Raw genomic sequence first — 18573 nt, forward strand, 5'->3', positions numbered from 1 at the left:
GTTCAAGGTATAATTTGAATGGAATCGGTAGATAGCACTGGACAAAAAGAAAAGCAAAAAAGAAAATGTGTATGAGAATGGGGGAGGAGAGTGTCATGCTTTGGCTCAAAAGATACGTGACGTCCCTCTTACAGAAGCGGAAAAATACCATGAGAGCTTCATTCTTTGTTACTGGAATTAAGGGTGATTCTACTTCCGAGTTAAATTCTGCTCTTAAGCCGTAATCCTTGGCTGGCATTGGCTTTACTCACCTACCATGACCCCCAGTGAAACGGTATGAAAACGGTAAGCCAGCAATGTAATGAAATAACAGATGAATCCTCTCGAAAACTACAGCAGCCAAAATTGACGAGGCTTCACCCTGAGTAAAGGAGACCACACTTATCATTATTCTGAAGTTCTGGACAGTTATACTTTTTTGATTATCATCATTATTATCGGCGGTTGGTTTTCTTCCGTTTATTGTCAAGGACGTACATGTTACAAGCTACGTAATAAATATGCACAAAAACTGACGAAAGACACTGGTAGATAAGAGCAGCTCATCTCAAGGATAAAATGAATATAAAATAATAAAAGTCGGTATGCGAATGACAGAAATTACAAGTTGTGAGTACTGCTTAATGACAGCCGTATAGCGTAAGACAGATTGTCGAACTCTCATATTGTTACCGTACGCTCTCTGTTGATGACTTCCTCGATTCGGACAATATCCATTACACATGGACAATATCCTTTGCACTGCGGGCTTTGTAACCATCTCCGGGTTCATAATAAGTCTACCTGACCGGCCAGCGAAGTGGTCAAACAATTTTGAAAATGCATTCCGAATAGTGCGTATAATGCCGGCATCACACTGGCGTGGAGACTACAGCCTCGTTTTAACAGGGCCTTTCAAAACAAGAGTTTTACCATAGCAACGTGTAAGTAATTTTTTTTTCAATTCTGCCTGTTAACCCTAAAAGGACGGGGGGGGGGGGGGGAATCCCCCCTCCCGACGTTTTGCGCTGTAATTCTGTGACGCGAGATAGGCCTCGTCACGACGCTTCTTGACTTTCTCTGTTCAAGTTCGCGCAACTTTTGCGACCAAATGTGCAACGTCCGCACGTTCTTTTGCGAATTTTTGCAAGTGCATGTCACCCCCAAAACGGGTACAATTTTGTGATTTTGTGTACATTTCATAAAATGGAAAAACAGTGCTCTATTATGAAACTAATAAAAACCTGATTATTTTTACAATTAATCACTTTGATTAATTTTATGCTAATCACGATAAAAAAAAGTGGTCAGTGTCAATTTCCAATAAGAAAGAAACAACAAAAGTTGAAAAAACAAAGAAATACATAAGAAATTCCTAAAACAATAGAATACATAAGAATTGAAACGACTCACGGAAGTTTTTTTGATGAACAATTACATATTACTGTTGAATACATGTTCATTAAAACAGAAACCAAACTAGAAATATCGCTACGGCGACTGGTATGCCTCCGCCATAATGCATGGTTCTCCTAATAGGTCTATAATACAATGTCTTGACAATGTGTGATGACAGATTCACACAATTGGCAAAATATTAAAATGACAGGTTTGCCACATATGTGCTGAATGTTCACTTTCCTAGAACTAGGTTCAATTTGATGAATTATTAACCCTATAAAGCCCAAGCTATTTTGACCCCTTCCAGGCCCAAGGGGGGCACATTGTGCCCCCCTATATAACTTTTTTATTATATGATATATCACCGTCATATTTGGCACATGGATAGAGCAACTCATACTCTACATGACCCAACATTTAAAATTTCTCAAGGTCACCTATTGAGGGCGCTATTTACCAAAATATATAGAAATATATAGGAAATATGCTAAAATCGTATTTTTTCCTTATATTTCTTTATCCCCAGCATATATGCTTTTATTTTGCATCAATCAATTTCATATTTGCCACAAAGGAAAAGCAAGTCAACCTTCACTATTTATTATGTTTGAAATTTCTCAAGGTCAGCGTGTGGGGGCGCTATTCATTACAATATATAAAAATATATTAAACCTCTGATGTATTGCTTGGGATAGGTACATATATTGGTATTACATTGTATATTTAATATTTCCATAATATTGAAAATTCGAGTTTGCAGATTGATGATATGATCAACAAATGATATAACAGGCAAAGCTTGCGTGAAAATAACACAAAATAAACAGGTAGTCTTTGGAAAATGCTGTATTTTTAATTATTTCTATCATATCTATTGTTTGATGCCTACGTCATATAAAAATAAAGGAAATAATAAGAAAATCATTTCAGGGTAATTCACCACCATAATTACTTCACATTTTGGTTCTTCAGCAAATTACAGCCAAGAAAACCCACATTTCATCCATTATTATATTGTTGATTGAAATTGGAACAGAAAAACATGCAAAATCTGACGAATATAGTTGTCAGTTTACGGTTGTCATGGCAACCAGCAATATCAAACATAGCTAAATTATATACCAAAATGTTTGCAATAAGATTTTAGGAAAAGTCACCAAATTTGGTGGAAATCGGGTAAAGGGTGTAGGAGTGGCAAACGAAAATACAGTAGGGGGGCACAATGTGCCCCCCCCCCCCTTGGGCTTTATAGGGTTAAAATGTCAGAGTGCAGGTATTTGGGGAACTGATGATTTTTACTTGACTTTTGGCCCTTTTATAAGCTTATGCATTGAGTAATTTTCAAGGTATTGAAAAAAAAGTATCATTTCAGTATCAAATGGTAAAATAGCATTATCTAAACCTGGCCTTTGCCCTTTGACCTCACAGTTCCAAAGAGAATCACTGTTAGGTAGAACATGCATAAATATGTAAGTTTCATGATGATGCCTTGAGTTACCTTCGAGATATGGAGGAAAAAGCGCAATTTAGCACTTTCACTTGACCTTTGACCTTTTGACCTTTGGGCAAGAAACTTCCAACAGAATATATATAGGGTAATACATGCATATTTGTACATCAAGTTAAAAAAAAAAACTTCAGGCATTGCATTTTAAGGAAAGTAGTGATATTTTGAGGAGTTGACCGTGACCTTTAACCCCCTGACCTTTGACCCATGACCCCCAACTTCCCTAGATAATCACTGCTCATCGGTACAAGCATATATACTAAGTTCCATGAAGATACCTTGAACCATTTGCGAGATATGGAGAAAAACATGAAATTTCAATCTTTTTTTCACAAAATAACCTGTGACCTTTGACCCTGTGACCCTAAAATCCACACAAAGTATTATCCCCCCAGGATATACCCTCATACCAAGTTTGATGTAAAACCACCACACGGTTCTTGAGATATCGACAAAAACAAAATGGGACGGATGTACGGACGGACGGACGTACGCACGGACGGACGGACGACCCGAAATCATAATGCCTCCGGCCACTTCGTTGGCGGAGGCATAAAAAGTAGGCTCTCAATGCTTTTAATTAGGATAATATATGATCTTGGGCTTAATTAACATAATCAATCAAAATTTGAAAATGACTATTTGAAAAAAGGGTTAAAGTGGTTGTTGCTCGGACATTGCCACAGCAACTTTTGCTTTTGTAATCTCCTAGTGTACTGTTTTAGTGTCTGAGGCGAGGAATTTTGTTCTCTGGACGTTGTCGCGACGTTGCGGCAGTAAGGTCTGTTAAAACAAGGCTCCTTACATTACACATGACACAATGAAATTACGTATATGAAAGTAAAACTACACTGTACACGTATTCATGCACATGCAATTATTAGAATCAAACACGATGTGATATCAGATTGTCTTATAATATGCGTCAAGGATCATCATCCCACAATTTATTGATGACATGATAAACATTCATCTCAGTATCTTTCAGAGTAATATACAAATTCATCATTTCCAATTGATATTGATTGCTAACACACTAGTGTGAGCACATGGAAATGGCATTCAGTCCCTGAAAGCGTCTGCAGCAATTGCCATTATTAGACAAACACATTCTCTGGCATTTAGTCATTTTTCTAAAATTTTAATTGTTTGATTTCCATCAAACACTTGCTTATTATCTGATGTAAATGCTTTCATCTGGAACGTATTTCTCACAGGGGCAAATAATCACGTACACACGGTGAAAATGCTGCTGTTAAACTGAAGTAGTAAATTTGCGATCGAATTTGAGTTGCATTATTTCTCTCCTTCAGGCATTCCTACAATACAAACCGCCCACAAGAAACTATTGCATTAATAAATGCTACATTCACTTCACAAAATACTTTACGACAATATTTCAGTGTTGCATGTGTCGCACCTCTCTTCCAGGTAAAAAGAAAGTTGATAATATTTCGCACAAAAACACGGATATTACAAAAGTAACCTTTGTCTTTAAAACTATGATAAAAACTAGTAGCTCTATTACATGCTTCATTAATGAAATCCTGTTCAGCGATCGGTCTAAATAGTGTCATGTGACCAACAAGACAACATGCCGATGGAAAAAAAAAAATAATGTGCTTTACCGTGACACAATATCAATGGTATAGTGCACCATACCATGCCACAGCTATGCGATAAATGCTTCTTCATCTACAGCGTGTGCAAAGTGTTATCGATATCAGGATCACTAGACCTCCGTGTAAATTGCGTCCATCTTTACTCATATACTGCAATAATATATTAACAATTTTATTTCGGCAAGTTTACTGTTTTTAATTATTTGATTTGTTGGAAGGATATAAAACAAATACATCATGTACTGCCCTATTTTGAGTAAATATTGAATGTATGGATTCCTCAGTGTCAAAATTGCACTAGTTTGTTCGGGTCTGCGCCCCTCAGAAAATAGTGGATACCTACCTTTGGAATCCATAAATTCAACTCAAGCATTCGATGCACGGAATGTACTTTTTTCCCCATACTATCATAACATTATCCCGTTGAGGACGAGTTCCGAGTATACTTAGGCACATGTCTATTGGAAATGCATGTTGTAGCAAAATTAGCCTGTCCTCAATGGGTTTTAAAAAATGATTATTAATTTACAAAAATACCATCCATAAGCTGTCACAGACAAAAAGAATTACATGTACAATGGCAAAGAGGTACAAAGCACACAGTATTTGAGCTACATACACAACAAGCTGGTCTATTATCGCAAGAGTTAAAAAAAAAAAGAAAAAAAAAGAGTGGGACTGATTTTCGCATAACATGCATATTAAACCTGAGAGTGAACATTTTTCTCTTTTTTTTTCATCTCCAAACGCAAGAATTGAAGCTTTCTGCAGTTAGTTGTAAAGTACAATTTTCAAACGCTGTTAATATCCTCTGTGTGTGAATCACTTCTTATTTCTATTCTGGGCAAGAAAGATTCTTACACATATGTTAAGCAATCACAAAAGTGTCCTAGTTCAGGATGCTGCAGTTTTTTATTTTTTCTTCTCTCTTTTCACAGGGACAGATTGAAAGCAGCAATAGGATACAACAAAATGGTCCAATGACAGACAAAAGGGAAAAATAAGTTTGAGATCACACACACTATATGATTCTCGCTGAATACATTCAAAATAACAACAATGGCAAAATTGATACCGGAAGACAAGAATCTTCCTGCAAGAAGAGGTAATTGAAAAGTTGACACATTTCATATATTTTGCAAATATATCGAGCTATATTTTTGGATTCATTTCTCATATTTCAATATCTTTATAAGCAATACTCATCTGGAGTTACTAATGAATACTACGAAGTGTAGAGAAATGGAAAACCAAGCTGCTTTTTCTGTAAGGATGTCTCATAGATCTTATCCAATCAACTTTTAATCATTATGAAGTTACTAAGAATTAAATGAATCAAGGTCACCGTCAAAAGAAGCGACACATGACTTGAAATTTGCGTACGACTTTCACGATATGATTTATCAGATCTGCACTATATTCATGGTGCAACTGCATGAAATGTTCCAATGCACATCATTTGCAGTTCACTTGGGCAAGTCGCTGATGTATATCAGAAATAACTACTAACCCTTTACAGACAAAATAAAAAAATCAAACATACACACACACACACACACACACACACACACAAACATACAGATGCACACAAGACCTGCGCAAGAAGACATGTCTTGAAGGTAAAAATGGCATATTTTGGTTCAAACATGCAATGAAATGGTACTTAATCCTACATATAATTTCAGAAATGTCATATATTTCATTACAGCAGCATATTTCTTCCTTTGAGATGAGGAAAAACATGGCAATTTAAAAAAAAAAAAAAAGTAAAACAGAGTGCATACTAGTTGGTAGTTTCGGGAGTTGAAAAAGGGTGTGGTCACTTTCGCTTGGATCTTGATGCCAGGAAGGCAGCTATATTGTTCTGGACGAGGTCTGAGGTGAAGTTCTCCGCCATCTGATGGGCGTCCTCCTCCCGGCGCTCTCGCAGGTTGCGCAAGAACTTTCCCCGGAGCTCCTGCTTGCATTGTGCACGAGGCACGCCTAAGACAAATACAATAAGTCACCCAGTTTACATGAACAACTCATTCTAGGAGTTTTCTGTACACCAAAGTACCTGGCTTATGTGGAAGAGGATATAAAACCCTTTATTCATGGTGTACAGTCTGCTAGAATAGTATATGAATAAAATCATATTATTGTTGTCTTTTCATGGAATAAGGTGTATCACGTTTTGAATGAGGACAAATGTATCAATTGACATCATTCGTATCTCATTAACACAACAAACGTTTGTAGGGATTGCACAGTGTACAGGGTTTCTTTCAATTTTCATTTTCACAAATATACCCTGTTGATTAGTTTGGAGCTCAAAGGCAGTATAAAATCCAATCAAGGTGGATTCGACCCCTTAAAGGGACTGTACAGTACTGGTTGGGGTGGGGATTCAGGTTAATAACATTCCTGAGTGAGATAATGAGAAACCTCATATGAAAAATGAAAGAGCATGTTATTTCTAAAAAGGATTCAATATTTATTTGATGAAAATCGGTTTTCAAATGGCTGAGATATCCAAAAAAAATTTTCATAATAAAAGGCGACAGGCCACGCCTCTTATTAGGATCTCTTCGTTTTACCTTGTTTTTGGATATCTCAGCTATTTCAAAGCCGATTTTCATCAAATAAACTTTCAATACCCCTTAGAATTGCATGCTCTTTGACATCTCATAGTGGTTTTTTAATATCTTGCAAAACGTTAAAAGTTAAATCCTCACCTCAACCAGAACTGTACACACCCTTTAATATCTCCCCCATTCGTTATTGACCAAGGCGTATCCTAGAGGTGATTCAAAACATGTAACACCGTTTCTCTGCAAGACATTTTGTATGTTCCAATTTTCAATCATTTCAGATTCATTCTTTTTGGCAGATGAAACCTAATACCCTACTAGCATACACAATGTCAGGTCTCAGTGAGTGTACTCTGAGTGGTGGAATGGCAAAAATATATCTAGTGAAATGTGAAGAGAATGTAAATATTGCTTCATATGCTCTTCCTAGCCCTAACCCCCCCCCCCCCATAAAAAGCAGACCTACTAGTCTTATGCATTCAACACAAGACTCAAGCCTCAAGGTGTTTCTCACACTCATATGCCTGACAAATCCTTTTAATCCTTGCAACCCACTCCCCCCCCCCCCCCAAAAAAAAAAAAAAAAAAAAAAAAAAGATGAATTTCCAACCACTGAAAAGTCACGTTTTGAGACAACTAAAAAATATAACAAAATAAAGGGATGGTAAAGTATTGGTTGAGGTGAGGATTCACCTTTTAACTTTCTGAGAGACTTAGAAACCACTCTAGAAACAATTCTAGGAGAAATACAAAGTTTATTTGATGAAAATTTGTAGTAAAATTGGCGGAGACAACCTAAACATATTAAAACAAAGCAATCTTAATAAAATAATGGTGAGTCCCACCTTTTATTAGGATCACTTTATTTTGGATATCTCAGCCATTACAAAACTAATTTTTATCAAATAAACTTTGAATTTTCTAAGAATTATATGCTCTTTAATGCTTTATAAGGGGTTTCTCACTATCTCATAAAAAAGTTGGAAACCTTAAGCGCCATCTCAACCAAAAGTACACTATCCCTTTAAGGCAGTACATCATGGCCTCTTCCAAATGATAAAACAGCAAACACTCAAGCCTTGCCCATCTCGGACCTTGACATCTCTGAAAAGTACTCCCCCCCCAAAAAAAATAAAAATAAAAAAAATAATAATAATCTTGGCTAACTGTTCTCACCTTGTATTTTCAAGCATCCCCCTCCCAAAAAAAAAGACACACACAAAAAACCAAAAACAAAACAAATCTTGGTCAACTATCTTCAATTTGTATTTTCAATCATCTCCTCCCCCCCCCCCAAAAAAAAAAAAAATCTTGTTTAACTGTTCTCACCCTGTATTTTCAAAAATCTTCCCATCTCCTCCCTCACACTGTCCATCAACTTGTCCTCATCCACGGCTTCGTCCACCATACCGATTCTCAGAGCTTCCTCTGCATTGTAGATTGTGCCTGTAGAGCAAATATATCATCATATATGCATATAATTACGTTTGCATGTATATATATAAATAAGTATATAGGTAAATAGGTACATATCATTTAAAATGAAAGGGAAAAAGATAGCGAGGGTTTAACCTTTTGAAACAGTAGAGGTCATTACTTATCCTATAAGTTTATGGCAGAATATTTAAAACTCTGATTGCAATTTGAGACAACTACCTTCTTTTTTAATAAAGAGGTAAGCATATGGTAAACTTGACTCCACAAATGCATCATACTCAGGGAAAATTCTCCTTTTAAGGGATGGTATGGTTGGAATGGGACTTGAAGTTTCCAACTTTTTGTGAGATAATGAGAAGCTCTTATGAAATACAAAAGAGCACAAAATTCTAAGAGGAATTCAAAGTTTATTTGATGAAAAACTGGTTTTGAAATGGCTGAGATATAAAAAACAAACAAGTCCTAATAAAATATGGGACCATCTTTTATTACAGCCACTTTGTTTCCTTGAGTTTTTTTTTAATATGTTAGCCATTTCAAAAGCAATTTTTGTAAAATAAACTCTAAATTCCTCTTAGAATTGTATGCTCTGACATATTTTATAAGTTGTTTCTCATTGTCATGAATATGTATTTATGTACATTAGTGTAACATGTTTAGGGCAGAAAGTTTCGAGACCTTTTGAACAGACATGGCACTCAAGGGGAAGAATAAAGTTCAGTCACTGTTACCTCCAAGAAATTCTGGTGACAATTTGTTTGGTGTCACTAGTGATATGTGTGACATGTTAATTTGCCACCATCTTTTCCCATAAAAATTATTATCTCGCAAAAAGTTTCAGTCTGAATCCTCTCTATCTCAACCAAAACTATTTCACCCTTTTAGTGTTAGTGTAGGGTGTGTTTGCCAAATTGATGCCTTTTTTTTCCTCCCTTTACCGAGCTGCATTGCTCTTTCAGCTTGACGATGGCCAACTGTGCACCGCAACATATCTTGGATCCAGAAGGGAATGACCACACCCTGGCAGGAGTGGAAAACAACAACAACAACAAAACTTTGAGTAAAGGGGCAACAGAGGTGGCTGATTCAAACAGACAAGCCAATGATGATAACATAACAATAATAATAATAAGAAGAAGAAGAATAATAACAACAACAACAACAACAATAACAATAATAATAATAATAATAATAATAATAATAATAATAATAATAATAATAATAATAATAATAATAATGATAACAATAAAAATGAATAACTTCGAAATCTTTTGCCACACAACAGATGTCTATCCCAAAGGTCATTACAACTACAGAGATTAAGAGTATATCATGGGGCTGCATACTACATAATGCCTCCGGCACCACTTCGTGGCGGAGGCATAATAAAAACAACAACAGAGTCATAAGGTGAGGCAAGTAAATAGTGTACATAAGTCAGCAACCTAAATGTGAGGGAGAAAGATTTGCGGTGACACCATGTGTATGTAGTCCTTAGCCGGATCGTTGTTTGGCAAAAGAGCCTAGAAAGAGGAGAAATGAAGAGGGAAGCGACATATGGGGGTTGTGAACGATCCGGCTAAGGACTAAATACACATGGTGTCACCGCAAATCTTTCTCCCTCATTTACTTCACCATGCAAACCTTCAAACAACACATAACCTAAATATGACCTTTTGAAAGATGTAACGTTGAGGGCAGTATCACCTTGCAGACAAGCCAACCCTTAGAAATAGACCGATTTGGGCACAACGATAGAACAAGCAAATCTTATGCTTATCAGACACAGCAAGATACATCACCTACTATCCAACACACTGTCAACAACAAACAAATCGAAAAATGTACGTCTTGTTGTCAATAACTACCTTCCAGTTCAAGTTCGCAATAACTGTATATTTTTTTCACGGCATTCTTTCTGTACAAATCGACTATCTGAGACTGAGGATATGTAATGCCAACATAAATTCAGTTTTGATGATTTTCGGATCTATTTCTCTTCAGTTGATACAAAAAGGAAAAAAAAAAGATGGTGAGAATCCTTACCACGGCTACTTCGTTTAGAGTGATGCCATAGGGCCCTTTGACCATGATCCTGCTGTCGCATGCTAGGGCTGTCACTGCACCAGCAGCGTAACACTGGCCCTGGAGAACAAGAAACGCATGTAAAATGGTAAGTTGAAATGCAGCCAGCAAAGAACTTACTTACAGGCAGTAATTCAGGTAGAAGATCCACCAAGGTTTCCTGGGACCTTTGCCCTGTGACCCCTGACCGCAAATCTACTTGATCTATAATCAGTAAGTAGTCATCCTGATGCACAAATATACCCTAAACCCCTTTCATGCCTCAAATTTTCCTCAGACTTCATTTATCATGAAATAGTTACACACAAAGAGACAGTCATGGCAAATCCATGACAAGACTGAACACTGCTGACATTCTGTTCTGGTTTTAAAGGGATTGTACAGTTTGGGTTGAGACCTAATTTCGGGTTTCTAACATTTTTTGGTGAAATAATGAGAAACCTCTTATGAAATATGAAAGAGCATGTAATTTCATGAGGAATTCAACGTTTATTTGATGAAAATTGGTTTTGAAATGGTGGAGATATAAAAAAAGGGCATTTCTAATAAAGTGTGGGACCCACACTTTATCACGATCGCTTTGTTTTACTTTGTTTTTGGATGTTTCAGTCATTCCAAACCCGATTTTCATCAAATAAACTTTTGAATTCCTCTTAAAATGGTATGCTCTGTACTATATCATAAGTGTTTTCTTGGTATCTCGCAAAAAGTTAAAAGCCCAATTCCCATCTCCACCAATACTGTACTATCCCTTTAACCCCCACTATGAAAGATTGAAATTATTTAAGGTCTAGGAGGCCAATGATTGCATGTGTTCTGTGGGTAAAGATTGCTGACAGCGGTGACTCATATTCTATTTCGTTTGAAATGCTACAGACCATGGGTTGTAAAACAGATTTCTTCTGGTCTTGCAAAAAAAAAGAAGACATTTTGTCTATTCTTTTTTATTTATTTTTTTGCTGCTGATAAATTTTAGTACCATGAATTCCGCACAAAACTATGCAACCAAGCCACGGCTAATGTCAATACAGCTCATCATATGCCTAACAGAAAACAAGGGATTTTTTTTCTTTTTAATTGCATGTTGCCAAGCAGGAAACTAGTATAGCAGATGTGATGATCCACTACCCACACACCGTACTTGGCTTGATGTCAACTTTGTGGTGATTTTCCATACTTCTCCAAAATCTGCCCATTAAATCATGTTATCAAAGGGACATTCAACACAATTTTTATGATTTCACATCATGTAGTACATAAATCGACAGCCCTACATATAGATTTGTGGAATATATTGTGGTCCTTGAGCAGAGAAACCAATACTCTGAAAAACCTTAAACAAATGATGCTGAAAAAAGTTGATGACATAGGAGCCTCACATAATTCAGAAATATAGCAGTTTAAATCCATTGCAATACCACTTGCTTGCAAGTTCACCCTGCATGAGCATGAGCAAAGTTTGTTGGTCCACCATCCCCTCCCAATCAAGTGAGGACCACCAAAGTATTTTTTGCATGAGCATCCTTTCAATTCTGGTTGGACATTTTTTAAATTCTTTTTATTACCTCCGCCAAGGGAGGAGGCTATGTTTTCGTTACCGTTTGTTTGTTTGCTAGTTTGTTTGTCCGTGTGCCAAATAACTCAAAAAGTGGATAACGGATTTGGATGAAACTTGCAGGAAAGGTTGAGAATGACACAAGTAACAGATGATTGAATTTTGGTAGTGATCCGAGAATTTTGGGGGAATTTATGAAAGATTTTTGATATTTTGACAGGTAGGGTCAATGAACTTGGGAGCTCAAGCTGCACATTTTTTAGGTTTTTAAACGCGCACTAAAGTGAGTGCTCTAGTTTCTGCTAGGGCGAGGCGCGCTGCGCAGCTGAGGGTTTATGACGTAACAAAGGCTTCTACATTTAGAAATCGGGCGATTTTTCAGCATGTATACCTATGGGTGGAAATCACTGATCTATATTGGAGAGGCCAAAGAGCTTTTTCCCAGTGGTGGAGAGGAGAAAAATTTCTTTGGGAAGAGCAAGATCATCGGTGGAAAGTAACTGCTTGGCGGAGGTCTGTGCTCTCGGAGTGCTTTTCTATTTTTTTTATTTTTTTGTTCTGTCAGGATTTTATATCCCATACGGGCTCTTGCTAACATATTTTCGTCTGGATACATACATTGATGGCAGCTATGGTGGCCAGTCGCGAGCCGTAGAGCACAAGAAAGGCTTCTTGGAATGCTCTCCAGAACTCCATCATCCCCTCTTTGGGCTTCTGGTAAGCCATCTTGAAGTCTACGCCAGCGGAAAATAGCTTGGGAATGTCCTATAGAGAGGAAGAGATAGGAACAAAAAAAGGGGGAGGGAGACAAAAAAGACACAGAGTGACGGAAAGCGACATTTAACTACTTCTTTACATTTTAAATATCTATTGTCTCTATGCGAAACACATTGCACACAGAATGTTGCACATAAATGAAAATATCCATATTGCCAACAAGAATAGTGGAGCTTATTTCAGCTGACGACATTCGACACTGGGCCCAACAGCAGCTAGAAGAACTACCTCATGATATTAAGATGGCCCTGCTAACTATTTGGAATCGTTACTGGAGCTAGTGTTGAGATAGAACCAACACCAGCACTATATACTACCAAACTTGAAATCACCCAATGATTAAATCAATGAGTTTGATTTTGACCTTCTAAAAGACTTATCCCATATGTTTTAGAGTTGAAAATCCAAGAGGAGTGATGAAGTTCGCAAATCATTTACAACTGAAACAAATCTCAAAAAGTTTCGAATGTGCTGCTTTCCTACAAGGCCGTTGTAGATGAAGCTAAGTGATCCTTCCCATCTCTTCTCTTCCTATATCAACCTTATCCCCTTTCTACTCGAACAGCAGCAGTAGCACGGGCAGATCCGGGAATTTTGTGATAGGGGGCACCTTTACAAAATTAAAGGGGGGGGGCACGCATTCTCAATTTTTTTCTTTTTCTTTCTTTTGTTTTAACAAAAATTAAAGGGGGGATGTGCACCCGGTGCGCTCCTGCCTGGATCTGCCACTGAGTAGGGCGTGTTGAGGAATCAAAATCTACAGCTCCTCAGCCCAGATGACCTACTGATGTAATGACCAGTCCTTCCATTGATTGATCGCCCTCCACATCCAAGATGTTGGCGGTCATTTCCTTCACAAAGTCCAGCGTGTACCCATTGGCTGGTCGCCGTGTCATGTACATGACAGCAAATCCTGGGTGAGAAATACCATTTGGCAACGATAATCATAATGATAGTCGTTTTGTGTATTATCTTAATCTTCATCACATGCAGGGCCAGAATTGTTTTACAACATATCATCATTTATTCAATCTAATTCAAGTAACATTTATTTCAAATCAAAGCAAAGGAATAAAACATTACAAGAAAATTCATGTCAGGGTAGCACCTTAAAAAGAAGAAGCAGATTGCTTGTCTAGTTAGGCGCATCTTTTCTATACTCAATAAGATGACAAGTGACTTCTGATATGAACTCTTGTTGATGGTCAAATGTATAGCAGAGTATGTAGATAATAGACATAAAATGCTGCCTAAAAAGTCCTGTTCATACAAACACATTTAAGTCTAGTCATGGTTTGTTACAACATACATGTGATGTAAGGAAGAAAAGTACTTTAGACAAAATAAAGTAATTGTTCGTAAAGTTTCTTGGCCAAAGAAGTTAGGAAATATACTTGAAAAATAATAAAAACTTATATTTTCAGTATTATGGGGGTGGGGGAAGAACTTTATATGGAAATGTCTCCTTTAACTTTTTTCACAGGACTCTTATCATTTTCAGGTCGTCTTGATGAGTCCCGAGGAAATTTTGCTTGAGAAATCACTGAAACCATTAAATTGGCACCTCTGAATTTCACGGCATATCATATGAAGAGTTTGTTAGCAAAAAGTCCATTTTTGAAGATTTTGAAGTACGGTCTCTGTCATAGAGTACAAAATAATGCCTTTTAAATGATATATTGGTCACTACATATAAAGGTACATTTTTGAAGTTATGGTCAAAAGAAGCAAACATTTTCTTATTATTCTCTTTATTTTTCTTGACCTTTAATCGCAAATATCTCCATTTGGAAAATATGGACTTATTGGTTTTTGCGAACAAACTCTTCATATGTTGCATAAAGATTAAATAAAACTTGTTAATGTTGTCAAATTTGACCACAATGAGAAAAAAATTTAAAATCTGCCACTTTGAAGGAGAAATATTACCATTTATCTTGCATAGATATGTGGCAAATTTGTGGATCAATTACAGACTTAGCAATTTAGAGGATTTTGAAATTCTGTACTGGTAACTGAAGAAAAGAATCGCATGTACAATATGTATTTAATGACATAAGTAGGGTTCAAGTGATAGTGAAAACTTTTTTTTTTTTCCTCACTGCATAAAATACTACCATTACCAATGAATAACACAAGTAATGATAAACAGCTGGAAACAACAGAAACGTGGTCACTGGGATTCAATGGGGTAATACCTTTATCTTTTTCGATCCTGAAATTCCCTGTGCCATCGCTGTAGTGCCGGTGTCTGATATGCAGTCCAGTCAGCTCTCCAAGAGAGTTGGCACACAGGATATTACGCTGCAACGGTGTCAGCGACCGTAAGCCTATTGAAATTCAAACAAGACTTAGGGGTGATCCTTGGTTTTAAGAGGATATATTACTGACAGTGTATTAGAGTCGCTAACTTCAGCATAGAGCAATTGTGTACAATCAGTATAGTCTATGGCAAGCCAAATAGGTCATGAAAGTTAATAACAACACTGCCAGTTGAAGATGACATTTCTTTTTTCTCCGTTGGTTAGGTACTTCACTGATTTTCAAAGTGACATAATGCCAATTAATTTGAAGGCTTGCACAACGTAACAATTTATGAAATATGTTTAAACAAAGAATGTGGCCAGTGAGAAGCATCTATATATTTGCATTGCACTGAATGTATTAAAACTTTATCCCCATCAATATTGCCAAGTATTAAACTAGGTTTTAATGAACACTTTGTTGCTGTCAGGTGGATGTGTAATGGCAAGCATCATTTCCAAGGATTACATGAATAATCATTACATCAATTCACTCATGCTTATCTCCGTGAATTTATAAACCGGCATGCCTGTAATGTGGCAAATGCGAATCGGAGCCGACGGCCTTTTTTGCAGCATGAAATTTTCGCGAACTGCCACTGGCATTCAATGCTAGACAAGAACTTTCGTGCACATTTTAATTTCGCGAATCTTGGCGCTCGCAAAATTCGTGAAATTAAAATGCACACGAAAATTCCTCGTTTTACAGTATATGGCTGGGCAGGATCAAACCATTTCTGGTATAATCGTGATAGTCCCCATCGCTCCCCCCACCACAGTGCGCGTGCACCTGTGCGTTAAGGTTAGGGTATAGGGATAGGTAGGGTTTATTTAGTACGGACACGCAGCGGTGGGGACTATATCACGATTATGCCCCATTTCTTTGATAGGGAGTGCCAGGGGAAGGGTGATATAAGGGTTTTAAATTTACTGAGAGGTTATACCCCTATAATATTGCAAGTACCTGTACTCAATCTGGTGGTAGACCCTTTTCCAATAAATGGTTTGATGCTGCCCTTTTATGTTATTTTATTTACAGGAAAGCTCATTATAATCCCCTCCACCTCCCCCCCCCCCCCCCCCCCCCCCCCCCCCATAATGTCCCTCTCGCTGAAACACGACAGACACTTCATTATCCTTGCTTTGGTGGCCCTCTTTCCAATAAATTGTCCGATGCCTGAAATTGTGCTGTTGTAGAGCTTTAAAAATATTACAATGGTTTTGCCCCTAATGACCCAGGTAGTACAGTACGTAGTAACATACATCATAGCTAACAAACATAAAAAAGTTTTTAAAAAATTTAACATAAAAATACCCCCACTTCATTCATTGTTCCCCCTAATCTTATTGGCACCCTCCCCCCGATAGGAAATGGACTGATAAACCAATTTTAATGCTTCAAATACTAGATAGCCCCTCCAAGCGTGGTGCTATCATTAACTTCAATGCGATTGCCCATTCCCTTAGATTGGCCTGACATTTCTAAACCACAAGGACGATGTCAATGACATAAATCGTGTACAAATTTGCTTTGGCTGAAGTTTTGTAACCTAAAATAGTCTACTATCAATAACTAACAATCCCCTAGATTTGACAACGAAAGACGACTGCTATCAATGAAATTTATCACGCCGAAAGAGTAAAAATAATGCTAATTATATTATTTCATATCATGTTACTGAGTTTGATTGATGCGCGGCTTCGCTTCAAGAGAGAGAAAAAGCAGCTGGACTTCGCCACAAGCACAGCCCACAGGTGTCTCCTACCCGTCCCCGACTCCAGCCGCCCGCGAATACGCAGCGTATAGCGTAAATCGGAGCAGCGACTAGAAGGGCTGCTTAGCTGCCATCCGATTCTAGAGTGTCATGAGTACAAGTCGGAGACGATTAATTGACAAATCAACAAGATAGTATACTGTAGAATCACAAACGCGTCTCTCTGATTATAACAATACTTACGGATTGAAAGACGGTTGAGGAACATCACGTCTGTTTCTAGGTTCTCTTTTGCACTCCGATCCTAATTACACAGGCTTTCACATGCAGCCTGTACATACAGTACACTGTAACATTAACAGTACTGGATCAAGGGACCACATTTCGAGGGTCCTTTACCTTAGTCTCAACCTCAGCCGCATGTTTGTTTGTTTCTTTTTCTACCAGTATCCGCGGTATCTGTAGTGTTTATAATCATACTCAAAGTTTAAAAACTTATCTGAGTACGGCTTGTACGTATTCTGAACGTACATAGTGACGGTTTAGTCCAATGTGAAAGAACAGCTGAGCATCTTTTGGTGGTCATCATGATCTGGATCATTTCCGGATTCAGGATTTTCTTTGAAGGATGCATGTGCACTGGGAAGTAAGCACTGTTTGGGCACCCGTCGCGCTTCATCATGAATTTTATCAGGCAGCAAGATACTGTTCTTGTAAGTGCCAAGAACGCTGGATATAGGTGCCATAGAATGTAAAAACGTAACGCTAGAGCCGGGAAATGTAAAAATCTCGAAAAATTGCATCAACGGGGAATGTAAAAATGCTGCCGGGAAATGTAAAAATCATGTATTTCCACCGTATTACGGATACGTATAGATGAGGAATATTCATGATGAAGCGGGATGGGTGCCCCAACAGTGCTTACCGCACTGGGACAGTTCACAAGGGACATTTGATGCCCCTCCCCCCCCCCCCCCACCCCCTTGGCGTAGGCCCTATATTTTGCGCTCTCGGAGTAGGCCTACTCGTAGTTCCAATAATATCCCTATCGCTGTTTTCAACGTGGTCCCTGGAGAACGCATGGTGAGCATACAGTAAGGGAATATAGGTCCACACGTTTGGATTACTAGTAATGTATGTTACCAAGGTTTTTTTTCAGGCCTAAAAGGAGGAAGAAAGAGGAGTGTTTAGGTGAAGGAGAAGGAGGGGGAAGAGGAGGAAGAGGAGAAAAATTAAGTGGAAGAAGAAGGAGGAGGAGGCGAAGAAGAAGAAACACAAAGAAGGTACGAAACGATGAAACGACTATGGAAGAAGAATGAACAATCACATGAGGAGGAATAGGAAATAAGGAGATGGGACCAAGATCCAGTCAGGTATCTTAACCCAATAGGCCTATACGTTTTGACTGACCTCTACCTGCCGATCGTGTCTAAGCCAAGTGTCGGCATTATGGTCTGTGTGATTCCTTTTTTTTTTTAACGGATTGTTGTTTGTTTGCATATAGGCCTATAACAACTATGTTCAGTCGTCTGTATGAATAATGAATGTAAGAATATTACAGCCTGCTTCTAGTGAAGCAGAAATTCAGTTACAGTAGAAGCTCATCTGTATTGGAAATTCAA

The 18573-nt window shown here is 37.7% G+C and overlaps 1 protein-coding gene and 1 long non-coding RNA gene across 2 annotated transcripts; both read right to left on the minus strand.

The window, feature by feature from the left end:
• Positions 1-6328: 6328 nt before the first annotated feature.
• On the minus strand, positions 6329-12882 carry LOC139740960 (enoyl-CoA delta isomerase 1, mitochondrial-like). Its single transcript, XM_071651546.1, has 5 exons — positions 12775-12882; positions 10563-10661; positions 9455-9536; positions 8409-8525; positions 6329-6492 (listed from the first exon to the last, which is right to left on the minus strand). The coding sequence occupies exons 1-5, from the start codon at positions 12880-12882 to the stop codon at positions 6329-6331; spliced, it is 570 nt and encodes a 189-aa protein (XP_071507647.1).
• An 853-nt stretch (positions 12883-13735) lies between these two features.
• LOC139740934 (uncharacterized) lies at positions 13736-17281 on the minus strand. Its single transcript, XR_011711598.1, has 3 exons — positions 17195-17281; positions 15132-15263; positions 13736-13846 (listed from the first exon to the last, which is right to left on the minus strand). It is a non-coding gene; the product is annotated as an uncharacterized lncRNA (long non-coding RNA).
• Between the last annotated feature and the right edge of the window lie 1292 nt (positions 17282-18573).

This window comes from Diadema antillarum, unplaced genomic scaffold (assembly GCF_040938485.1).
Source record: "Diadema antillarum isolate AM-2024a unplaced genomic scaffold, OU_Dant_1.0 seq00000891_RagTag, whole genome shotgun sequence".
NCBI lineage: Eukaryota > Metazoa > Echinodermata > Echinoidea > Diadematoida > Diadematidae > Diadema > Diadema antillarum.